This window comes from Lissotriton vulgaris, chromosome 5 (assembly GCF_964263255.1).
Source record: "Lissotriton vulgaris chromosome 5, aLisVul1.2, whole genome shotgun sequence".
Taxonomy (NCBI): Eukaryota; Metazoa; Chordata; class Amphibia; order Caudata; family Salamandridae; genus Lissotriton; species Lissotriton vulgaris.
In genome coordinates this window covers 479,560,409-479,573,409 of record NC_141693.1, presented here as the reverse complement: position 1 = coordinate 479,573,409, position 13,001 = coordinate 479,560,409, and the positions used below count along the sequence as shown (strand labels likewise).

General features: G+C 43.2%; 1 protein-coding gene across 2 annotated transcripts in view; it reads left to right on the top strand.

Moving 5' to 3' along the window:
- ZBTB40 (zinc finger and BTB domain containing 40) overlaps positions 1 to 13,001 on the top strand; it is a 324,401-nt gene that overhangs the window by 113,662 nt on the left and 197,738 nt on the right. For both annotated transcript variants that reach the window (XM_086921924.1, XM_086921925.1), the window contains one exon: positions 7,851 to 7,987. In XM_086921924.1, coding sequence (XP_086778050.1) covers positions 7,851 to 7,987 — 137 coding nt within the window. The remainder of the gene's footprint in view (positions 1 to 7,850; positions 7,988 to 13,001) is intronic.

Genomic DNA, 13,001 nt, shown 5'->3' with positions numbered 1-13,001 from the left:
TTCTCTTAAATTGCTTTCAGCTCCCAACAACAGAAACCATCTCCAGAGGCCCAAGACTGGAATAGGCACCTCCTGGCAGGTTGGAACTCTCAACAATAGAGTTCAGTGGAGCTGGGGGTGAAGTCTTTGTGTCCCTGAGACTTCAGAATAGGAGGCTAGCACACACAGGCCCTTGGAGATTCTTCTTCAAGCAGTTCACAGTAAAGTTCAAGTCTTTGTTCTTTCCTTTGCAGAAAAAGCAACTGCATGCCAACCCCACACAGCAAAGCGGCAGTACCCCCCTCACAGGCCCTATTCAGGCGCAAGGAAAACACCTCCCACTACTCTAAATGCAGCCAAGGTCTATTCAGCTCAGCTGTGAGTCATCTAGGAGGGGACAGGCACACCTCCCCCTGCCAGTGGCTGTCTGCAGTGAATGCACATCTCCAGCCCCTGTCAATCCAAAACCAGACAGTCAATCCACAAACAGGGAAAGGGCACACAGGATGGTTAAACAGGAAAAAGCCTACTTTCTAAAAGTTGCATTTTCAAACACATATTTTAAAAACCTTCTTTACTAAAAGATGTGTTGTTAAATTCAGAGAGCCTAAACTTTATTCTTCCATCCTGTCCCAATGGGAAGTTATATTTGTAAGATGTTACAAATTAACTCCCATGGGACAGATAGCCTTTCAATAGTGAAAAACGAAATTGGCAGTATTTCACTATCCGGACATGTCACACACACCAGTACATGTTCTACCTTTCACATATATTGCACCCTGCCCATGGAGTATCTTGGCCTACCATAGGGGTCCCTTACATGTAAGAAAAGGGGTGGTGAGGGCCTGGGAAGTGGGTGCACTTGGCAGGTTGACATGGCAGTTCAAAACTGCGCACTGACACTGCAGTGGCAGGTCTGAGATACACTTACAGGGCTACTCAAGTGCGTGGCCCAACCATTGCTGCAGGCCCACTAGTAGCTTTTGATTTACAGGCGCTGGCACAATCAGTGCACTTACTAGGGACTTAATCAAATATTCCAATCGGGGAGAACCAATTTTAATAACAATTTACATAGGAAGCACCTACACTTTGACACTGATCAACAGTGGCAAAGTGCCCAAAGCATCTAAGCCAGCAAAAACAAAATCAAGCACCGCATCAAAAATATAAAAATACAGGCGGTAGATGCAGAAAATCTGGTGAAACCATGCCAAAGTTGCCAAGTCTAACACTGTGTCATACACAGATGGACCCAGCACTTTTCTGAAGCTACTGTCAAAATGTGTTTCTGGGAGACAACGAATCCTTCTCATTTCCCAACGAGGGGACAAAGAATGACCTCCTACCAACGTTTCAGGAGTAATTTTTATTGAACCTGCTTTCCGGTGGCAGTGATATTGAACACAATCTCGGGTATGGCAGCGGGGAAAAAAACAAGCACTGGTAAATGCATTTGGTTTCTAAGTGATTAATAATAATTTATTTTTTTGGTACGTTTTAAGTCAGTGAGCTGTTGTGCAATATCAGTTAAAGAAACTCTGTGAAAGTGTAATGACTTCCTTTTTTGAGAAAGGCAATATATTGTGCAGTATCTGGTGGTTATGTAAAGCAGTCCTGTACCTTCATTTGATGTTGTGAAAGCCAGATGTATCCGCTGTCTGGAATTTAAAGGGGATTGGATGGCAAAGTTGTGCTTTCCATTGCAACACATTTGCACTGGTCAAGAAAATAAAAGAAAAGCAGACTGTCAATCTCAGGGGCACATAAGCACTGTAACAAAGATACACTGAACAAGGGTAGAAAACCCAGGCGCAAACAGAAAACAAGTATGCACACTGGAACTTCTCAATTGAGTGTGTACCATGAAGTTAGGATTTTTGGGGGATGAGAAACTGTGCCGTGATACAATTGTTTTTTTTTAAAGTTGAACGCCCCAACCTCAGCCCGACACCATGCCAGAGCACATTGTTGCCCTACTGCAAACACACGCTACACTTTGTCTTGTCCGAGTTTAATTTTAAGCAGTTCATCGACATCCAGGACCCTATGGCTAGCATAACCTCCTGGAATTTCAATGCCACTGCCAATCCATCCTTATGAACAGCCAACACCAATTGGGTGTCGTCTGCATAGGTGGTTAAACTCAGCCCATATGATTTAATGACCCTCGCCAAGTCCGACACATAGATATTAAATAGTGTTGGACTTAGCGATGATCCCTGGGGCACCCCGCACGGCAATGAGGATGTGGGGGAGTAAAATGTGCCCAGTTTCACCGATTGGGTGCGGTGAGCCAGGAACGAGGCTATGAGATCTCTGGCTAGATGGTTGACCCCCAGTTTTGAGGCACGGTCGATCAAGGTGGAATGATCGACCGTGTCAAAGGTGGCGGAAAGATCTAACAATACGAGGGCCGCCGCTCCACCATGATCTAGAATTGTCCTGATCTCATCAGCCGCCTTTATCAGTGCAGTTTCTGTCCCATGGCCTTGCCTAAACCCAAATTGGATATCATCCAGCAAATGATGTTGATTAATATATTACGAAAGCTGATGGTTCATAAGTGATTCGAAAATATTTGCTGGGAAAGGAAGGCAGGCTATGGGTCTGTAACTGGCTAATTCTAGAGGGTCCAGAGATGGTTTTTTTAACAGAGGTTTAATTATTGTTTTTTTCCATATCTCTGGATACTCACCCGCAAGAAACATGGAATTACAGATATCAGTGGGAGGCAGCGTGATTGTCTCACAAAGCAAATTAAGTACCGGAGGTGGGCAAGGGTCTAGAGGGGAACCTGAGGTGATGGTTGCTACATATTTACTGATCGTGTCAGCTGAAACGAGGTGAAAAAGAGGGAAGGTTGGGCCAACCGGTGTAGGCACCGGTCTAGGGGCCAGGCTTTGTGAGTGGGTTAATGATGAAAATGTTGAGTAAATATTGGTAACCTTGGTGGCAAAGTAATCCGCCAAGGAATTGCAGAGTTCTTGAGATGGCTCAATAGCGGGGACTGATGAAGGAGTCGATAAGATGTTAACTGTTTGGAACAGTTTTTTGGGTGAGTTTTGTGCAAGCTCAATTTGCGATAGGTAGTAAGCACTCTTATGAGAGATTATGGCACGTTTGTATATGGCTATGGCAGCTTTATAGCATTGTTTGTCATGAAGGCTATAATGTTTACGCCAGTGTCTCTCGAGGTTCCTGCAGTGCTGCCTCTGCAGTCTGAGTTCCTCCGAAAACCATTTCGCAGACTGGGTGGATCGATTAGGAAAAATTAATTTAATGGGTACAGCCGTACTAATTGCGTCCAGGAACCAATCCTTGTACCTGATAGACGCCTGAGTAGGGTTAGCAGAAGCCTCAAAAAGGGGGGTGGTAAGTGATTGGGTGAGAAGAGAAAGGTCTAGGTTTTTCCAGTCTCGAATACTTTGCGCAACTTGTGATTTATACTGTGCTGGATTAGGGTTATGTGCTTTTATGCTAAAAATAACTACTTCATGGTCTGACCAGGTTAGGGGCAGCACGTTAATCAGGGATATGGCCGAGCTGTTAGTGAACAGCCCATCCAGGGTGTGACCAGCTTGATAGGTCGGGACTGAGACTAACTGATATAGTCCTAGCGCTTCCAGGTCGGTAGTAAGTTGAATCGAGTCTTTGTCCAAGGGGGATTCGAGATGGAAATTAAAATCTCCCAGGACTGTGTAATCCGATGATCCTGTACAAGGATCTATTATCTCACCAAGATTTGAGAGAAAATGTTTACGTGGACCAGGAGGTCGGTAAAGAAGAGTACTCTTAAATACTTGATTATTATTTAGTAAGATGGAAAACTTAAGAGCCTCACAGTCCAGACTAGACATAGGTTCAGTTTTTTTGGAGAATCTAGCTTTATGAACTATGGCAAGTTCCCCGCTCCTACTCAAGGGCCTGTCTAGTTTGGAAACACAGAAACCCTCAGGGATGGCTGAGCAAAAGTCAGGTCCTGAAGCCGCATCACCCCAAGTTTCTGTGATAAAAAGAATATCCAACTCTAGGCTTGTAATTAGTTCCAAGATTTCCAAATTATGCCTAGGTAAGGAGCGTGCATTAATGAGAGCAGCAAGATAAGGGGGCCGTAGCTTTGAAAGGGAAGGCTGGATGAATGGGCGAGGAACCTGGAGTGTGAAGAGGCATGTGGGACAGGAAGTGATGGGGGATGTTAAAAGCGACATAATGGGCAAAGGAGAGCAATAGTATGGAAAAGCACTTACATTTATCGCCTTTAACTGGTCAGCAGTATAAGAGATACAACAAGTGCTGACCAGAGTTTTTGCCCTTGTTCTTTGATTAATGGATTCAGTGCTCAGCTGTATGTGTGCGCTACCTATTGTGAGTGTCTAGCCCTCTCTAATGACTTAAATGACTGGTGTTTCAATGTTGCTTTCATGTATGCCTAAAGTGTATACTGCAAGCAATACTTGTGCTGTCTGTCTACACCTCATGCCTGTAAAGCTATTTCAAATGTATTTCATGTTATCAATCGAGCGCAGGTGCAATGTGCCCCCTGTGAGAGGAGGGTCATGAATTTGTATTGTACTAGCATGGTTAATTGTATCTGTCCGTGGTGAGCACAAGTCTGTAGTGAATATGCTGTGGGATGAAAATGCTTTAAAAGCAGTGAATTACTCCAATAAAAGGAGAGAGCTGCCCTTTTTTTAAGCCTACTCCAGCATCTCTTTGGATGGTAGATTCCCTTTGACCCTCATGGTAGCAGGACCGGGTCCCCCTTATCCTGCAGAAATTAATCCACAGTCTCTCCCTTGGAGTTTAGTCTCTCCATGAACTACCATCCCCCTACATGAGAGTGGAGATATCACCATTGACGTTGCATAGCAGCAGTGGCCAGTGTAGTGGGCTCCTGTTTCAGACTACTAAAAAGCATAAAACGTTTCTCTATTTTCTCCCTCAACAGAAGATATTGATTCCGACCCTGATCACCTCACGGTTGGATTATGCCAACTCACTTAATTGGGGCCTTTCTCCAGAAAAGGTTGCAACTGGTTCAAAACACTGCAGCACAACTATCCAGAAAAGACTGTAGCACCACTGCTGCTGAAACTGTCTAGGAGGACTCCTATCCTCCCCTTCCTGAAAGAACTTCATTGACTGCCGATAAAGAAGCGGGTGAGGTTCAAAGGTCTGGTTCTTACACATAGAGCTTTTTACCAATCCAGCAGTCGTGACCTGTCATAAAGAATTATCCACTACCACCCATCCAGATTACTTCGTTCCTCGATTTCTCTGTTGGTGGTGTTTCTGAAAATCAAAAGAAAAACGGGGGTGGTAGCTCCTACTCCTATCTAGCTGCTATGGTCTGGAACGCTCTAGCTCAGCAGCTTCGGGCCACAATGGATATTCAGACCTTCAAGCGTTGCCTTAAAACCTGGCTTTTTGGATTTGCTTCTGATCCCTGATCTGTTAGGTTCTGCCTTGCTATTGACGCCTGGACACTCATTGAGTAGCTTGTACGCTTTACAAATCCCAGATAGATAGATAGATTGCCACTGCACTCTACCCTACTATACTCTGTAACACTCTACACCAGTCCACTCAACTCTATGCCACTCTACTGTATGCCACTGCTTGACCTCACCCTAGGCCACTCCAATATACAACATTCTCTGCCACTTCACTCTACAACACTCTACTCCACTCTTCACCATTCACTCCATGCTCGACTCCCCTAAGCCACTAACTTGTAGCCATGCTGAACAGCTGCCATGCTGGTGTGCAACATGGCTAAAGCTCATTGGCAAATGCATTAGCTCTTGCATAGATGAGACCTGTTGGTTTTGCCAATGCATGTTGTATATAAATGGCCTTCTGGCTAACCTAGCTCAGTCGCCTGCGAAAGTACACATCCTAATGAACTCTGGGACAACTATTTTGTTTCATGTTTTAAAATCAGGGCTGTGCTACACACAATCAGGCTTTGTCAATTGTTGGAGAAATGGTTTCCTTGTTTGTATCGAGTGGGAATGTATAAATATTTACAAGACTTTGTGACCATGAGGCTCCACAGTGCTTTTAAATCTAATAACGGTATTGTCCTAGTAGACAGGATTTTAGCATTCAGATTGCTCAAAGTAAGACCATATTGTCACACAGAATAGGTGCAGTGTAGACAGTCTTAGATAGACTTCTTGAAAGAGAGAGAAGGAGAAATCTTTAGCCACCTTAAATGTGTACTGCGACTATGGTGGCTTTTGGCCCTGAGAGATCGGCCATGAGAACTATCTGGCTGAAAACATTTATAGGCATTTCCGCTCATAAATGGTTGGTTGGTCTCCATGCAGCTGCCCTTCTGCCTTGTCTTTTCTCTAACTAACCACTCTCCTTAGCCTAGGTTGTACACAGTATGCCACTTGCAGAGATCCACATTGCCGATGGCTCATACCACTTGTGCTCTACAGTATTTCTTCTACATCTTCTGTAAAGATCATTCTGTAGCTAAAACCTCTTGCACCACTTCTATGCAACAACACACACCTCCCTTCATGACCACAATCAAAGCATGATTAACATTAACACCTTAGCTGTGTGTAAACATCCCTCCCCAGTGCTGCGCTGTCCATTGGAACCAGTGCTGAATGTACGTCCAATGGTCGTGCGCAGCACTGGGGAGGTAGCGCTGCTGACGACCGTTGGCAGTCAGCAGCACTTAAGGGGTTAAGCTTGTTCAAATTCAGTGACCTGTGATGGCAAATACTTTCCCAGAACATCAAACACAGCAAAACTCCTCACTTAGTTTTACTTCTAAAATGGAAACCGTTTCCAAGTCTAAAGACCAGGTTATGAGGTGTGCCATGTACTGACCACTACCACCAACTCCCCGTGAGTCAAAATTTGATCAGGGTTAGCTCCTTTCATGACTTCCTCAGTGTAGTCCAGCACCTTTTTGTTTTCATCTCAGTGAAGTAGTAGACGTATATGACTACCATTAACTCCCATCTTATTAGGAAATCTAACTCTACCTGAGCCATGAGCCTAACCACATCTCATGTCTCTAAACACTCCAGGATTGTGGAGTTTGAAGGGTGGTGGGATCATCCCATACATTTCATCCTCCAAGTGCTGAGGAGACTTTACATTCTCCATTTGAGCACCTGAGTGACCTTCAGGACACACTACCTCACCAACTGGTGCTTCCGTGGTACATAAAGCCAGTAACAAAATGAAGCACTAAACTTCTAGATGTTCCCTCCTTTTGGCGGGCAAACTTTATTTCCACGCTCCTTAAATACTCTGCAAGTCCAGTGTGCGTTCTTCATCCTAACTTAAAGATTCAACTTGATTATGCACCGTATCAAGGCAAGCCACCTCACCTTATGTAAATAGAAATCAAAAATGTTTCTTTTCTGTCCACCAGTCCAGAAATTGAACATTAGTGAAGTTTTTACTTCAGTCGTAAGTAACTTGGGATCTAGAAAGGAGAAGAAACAAGCAAAAAAAAAAAGCAAAGAGTACAGTAGTGGGCCAGGAAGGTGTCTATCGTAAAGTGAGGCAGGATGGAATGGAAGCAGATCTGCTAGGAGGATGAAAATACAATTCATTTCTGAAGGGCTTACTTGATTGTATTGCCTGCGTTTCTGCACTACCAGGCGGCATTTTAAGATTTGACCTGGTTTTAGTGAGGTGATTCATTTGTTATTAGCATACTTAACTCTGTGGATTTAGTCACTCGAAAGACGAAGTAATATTATTGTGCTGGGAATTGTACTGTTATTTAAGGAATGCGGAAACTTTATTTGGATTAAAAGATAATATATATTTAGTTTTTCTCTGCTCTTTATTTGCATTTTAATTTATTTTAATGTATTTGCTTGCAGCACAGTTAAACCCGGAGGAATATGGATTGGAGTTGCTTAGGCGGCACCATGGAAATTTTGCAGAAATCATTACAGATCCCCTTGTACTACAGAGGGGGCTCACTGAAGCAGTTAATCTTACTCCCAGAGAGCGTGAGGTGAGAGATATTTAAAAATTCAGCCTCTACTTTTTATATTATTGAAATAACTTTATTTGCTTTTTATATAACATACATGTACGTTCTCATTTTTGTCCTAAAATGCCCATATCAGATTTGTTTTATTTAGTGTTGCTAGACCATAATTACAAATAATCCATTCACTCCCTGTGAGGCACTCTTTTAAACTGCATTAGCAATAAAAACACAAATTTCAGGTGTGCTATCTGATTGCCTTACATGTTGGGAAAGCATACTTCAAGCTACAATGCCATATATAATTTCAGTTTAATGATAGCCCAGTCAGGTTAAGTAATGGTGGTGGACAGAGAGCTCCGGGACCCTAGAGCATGCCGTTGATTCCCAGTCAGCGGCCATAAGGACTATAGATTTTTTGACTTGTCCCATACTAGATACCCTAACTGCATTCTTTTAAACCCCAGAATGTCTGCTGGGTGTGGTCTGGAGGCACCATTGCACAATCCTTCCCTCTCACCACCACAGATGTTTCTGTTAAATTGAAAGATTGCAGGGATTAGGAGCAAATTGAGAGATACTGATGGGGTAGTTTTGTTGACACCCATGGCATATGCATGTTTCAGGAAATATGGGCATTCTATCAAGTAAATAACTGCAGTTATAAAAGTTATAATGTCTAGTCAGGTCTAGTGTGCGGTGTCCCGCTGGTGGCTTATTAGTTTTGGACAGAGCAATCCTGTCTTATTTGAAGAGGCATGATTGACCCTTCACTTGAATTCCCCTGACATTTTAGGATTGATTTTGTTGAGGAGGAATGTGCGACCACTTTTGATTATCAATATCTACAACAGGAGCAGCAGTTATAGAAAGGAATCTAGAATACTACAATTCTGGCCGGAGTTGTAGGGGAGCATGTCTGTAGCCATCACATGCTTACAACTGGGAATTTCAACCTTACGTTTGAGCTCAACTGCCTGGCTAGCAACCTATATAGAGATGAGAACCTGATGTGATGTTGGGTATCATAGACATAGTCCCCTCTAAAAAGGAGTTCCAGTCAAGAGCAGCTTTGCAGGGTTTGGACCTCACTATTACCTATGGCATCAGGCTTGCATTGGTCACGCCCAATAGGCGAAATTGCTTGCCCCAACCTTCAGCCGAGGTTCCTGTTGCAGAAGAATGGATTATATCCTTCTGGATGTAAGATTATGGAATAAGAGGGCCGATGTGGCTGTAATAGAGTGAGAGGAAAGCAACCATAACCCTTTGTCATTAAGGTTGAAAGTATCTGTGAACCTACCAGGGTCTGCACCTGCAGTTCAAGTCTATGGGCAACTTGTAGCCACAAACAATCGGAAGATCGTGAGATGGTAAGCAGTAGCCTCCTCTCAGGAGGGCCTCATGCACTCTGTTCAACTCTTAACACTCATATGGCCAATTGGGGGGGAAATGATTTGATCATCGCCGAACATCAAATGGTATTCCAAAGCTGAGGAGCGTACTAACTTGAGAGGTTGGGGGCTCTTAAAGCCACCAAAGGGATGGTTTAACGATCAGTGTAAAATAGCAAAGGCAAACCTTCTGCAAGCTATAAGAAGAGATTACACTCAAACTAATGGGATGTACAGTGCATATTATCAGGCAAGATTAAGAGCAGCAAAAGCAGTATGAGAGGATGATAAGTGGTCTGATCTGTTATACTCCGCTATGAGCATGGACCCGAAGAATGTCCGTCTTTAGTGAGTAGAAGTGAAGGGAGTTCAGAAAATGTTGCAGAATCATCTATTCTGCCCCGCATTTGAGTATCACATTTGAAGAGCTTGTAGGCCGCTAACCCTGTACCGGAGGGTCCACATGGAATTGAACGTGATCCCAGTAGGAAGAACCAGATCCCCCTTCAACCCTGGGGCTTGATAAAATTCCTGCTGAGGTCTTAAAAGCTGATACCAGGGTCTGGGTGCCTTACATCAATGTGGTTTCTATTGCCATTGCGACAGAAGGAGTCTTGACATAATTACAATTTTCAACAAGCATTTGCAATGTCTCGCATTTGTGAAAGTTAGAGCTCTTGGCGCTGTAAATGATATTGTTTTTTACTAGAGGAGTCTAGGGGACTAGGAATGAGGAATTATCACTAAGAACAGACACAGCTACAGCACTTTCTAGAGGACATAGAATAAGGAATTACCGACTAGACCAGAGAAGCAGCTAGTCGCACTGCATATATGTCTTAAACGGTGAAAATTGCCGACGGGACCAGAGAAGCAGCTCCAGCACTGTCTAGAGGACTTAAAATGTGGGAATTACCAATGGGACCAGAGAAGCAGCTGCAGCACTGTCTAGAGGACTTAGAATGAGGAAATACCAACAAGACCAGAGTAGCAGCTAGCAGCATGCCCAGAGGACTTAGAATGATGAATTACCACTGGGACCAGAGAAGTAGCTATCAGCACTGCTTAGAGGACTAAGAATGAGGAATTGCCACTGTGACCAGAGACACAGCTGTAGCACTGCGTAGAGTACGTAGAATGAGGAATTACTGACAAGACCAGAGTAGCAGCTGGCAGCATTGACTAAAGGACTTAGAATGAGTAATTACCACTGGGACTAGTGAAGCAGCTAGCAGCACAGTCTAGAGGACTAAGAAGGAGGAGTTACCATTGGGAACAGAGACGCAGCTGCAGCACTGCACAGAGGACTTAGAATAAGGAATTACCACTTGGACAAAAGAAGCAGCTGCTGCACTGTCTAGAAGCCTTGGTACGAGGAATTACCAATGAGACCAAAAAAACAGGTAGCAACACTGTGTAGAGGACTTAGAATGAGGAATTACCAACAGGACCAGAGTAGCAGCTAGCAACACTGTCTAGAAGACTAAGAATTAAAAATGACCTCTGTGGCCAGATACCCCACTGCCTAGAGAACTTAGAATGAGGAATTACTGACCGGACCAAAGAAGCAGCTGCAGCACCGCTTAGAGGACTTAGAATGTGGGAATAACCAACGGGACAAGAGAAGCAGCTAGCAGCACTGTCTAGAGGGCTAAGAATGACAAGCATTTACAAAGCAATCAGTCTTACGTATGGGACCGTATGTGTTTAGCCAGAGCTATTGGTTCTGCTAATGCACAAGTTGGGTCACATAAAGATTATGTTTCAACAAGAAAAAAAAGGCACGCACTATGGGACTGACACTGCATTCCAATTTTTGTGAGATCAATTTAATCTAACTCATAAGTGAATGCAGCATTTTCCTACCAACCCCTTTTCGCGTAAATTCTCATAGGGCTCCTTTTATGTTTCACTACCAATGATCCCCAGTTTCAGGCATTTTCAAGAAATTCTCTAGGTGCTCCCAACACATATTAGAAATCTTGATAACATTCAGGAAAAGTACTGCAAGCCATATGTTTCCATAGAATTTAGAAATCATGAAAATGTCGCACATAAGCAATCTGAAACCATAGCAACTAATGGTATACTGATAAAAATATATACAAATTTGCCCTGCAACTGTTATAATAAGCATAGTAGGCATTGGATATAGAGCAATGTGCAGCATAATTAAATGCTGCAATGAAGAGAATAAGGGCTGAACATACTGCAGTAGAGACCGAGAGAATGGAGCACTGCTATAAAGAACAACACCGTTTTGTGACATTAGGCCTCGGAGTACAGTGACTGCACAAAACGCACTGCATTGAAGAGCATCAGGATTGAGCACACTGCAGCCAAGCAAATCTGCACAGAAGCATAATAGTCTCACGCAAAGCAAGCATACTGCAGTGTAACACATTAGGCGCAAAGCTTGCTCCAGTGAGTGCAGAGAGCACTGCAGGGAAAAGCACAGAGACTTAATACACTGCAGTGAAGTACATCAGATAAAATGAGCACTGCAGTAAAGTAGATTAGACAGCGCACACAGCAGCGAAGTACAGAAGTCACACTGCAGTGGAGAAAATCGGTAACAAGGCACAGTTCAGTGTAATTCACCATCCTCATTGCTGAGTTTTAGTGTGCTCTGCCTTATCTTGCTCTTTTTCCCCTCTCTATGTTAGACTTGACTTGTGTCCCTTTCTCCAAATTCTGCTATAAGGGATTGGCATATGCACTACTTCAATAAATACAAACATCTGGTGAGTACTATCTTCCTAGTTCATGGCAACTGTTGAGAATTAACACTAATCTTTACAAATTCATCACTGCTCTTCCCATATTTAATTAATCTAATTAATGATGATTATTTATGAATATTTAAACACTTACGTTTCCTACCAAAGTGTAAGTAGCAGGAGAGTAGTTTTTAGTCACTTTCATAATGGTGCAAAACCAAACAGTAATAATATGCCACACATAATTTTCACAAATGATACAGCAACACATTTCTACCTATCTCTCAAAAGCAGTTCCACTGTTCCAGTTAGGGTCATCTAGTATACATTCTGAATTACACAACATGTTAGGTGACGCCTACAGATATCCCATATCCACCCCATCAACTGTGTTGGGGGCTTTTAACTCTTCACGTCAGAGCTCCTGCTCAAAGAAGGCTCAGTCGGGGTGTGTGAGTACCTCTCTCAAATCCTCTGCAGCAGGAGATGTGCATTCCAAAAATCAAATCCAACTCCCCTCCCTCTGTGAAATCCTTACAAACAACATCAGTTACTTTTCAAGGTAACCCAGCCCTATACTTGCAGATCAGTTCAGAGAATTCATTCAGCTCTCTTGTGTCTGTTTTCAGTTTTTAGTATCTAAGCCCAGTCACTGTGATCAGGGGGTTTTGAGTCTCTGGACTATGCCAGTGTTCACTTGTTCTGAAAGTTCCTTTTCTGGCTTTCTTTCTTCATTAGGCTTCAATTTGTTCAGAGGTGATGAAGGAAATGGATATACCACTAGTATTAGCAGGAAAAAGAAGCAGCATTTATTTAATGGCCTTAGCTTGTAGTTTGTTCTTTGGCCCATCATAGCTGTCTCTCTCATGCTGTATCGCTCTTATGTAATCAGTCCGGAAACAGTATTATTTCTGCATTCTCATA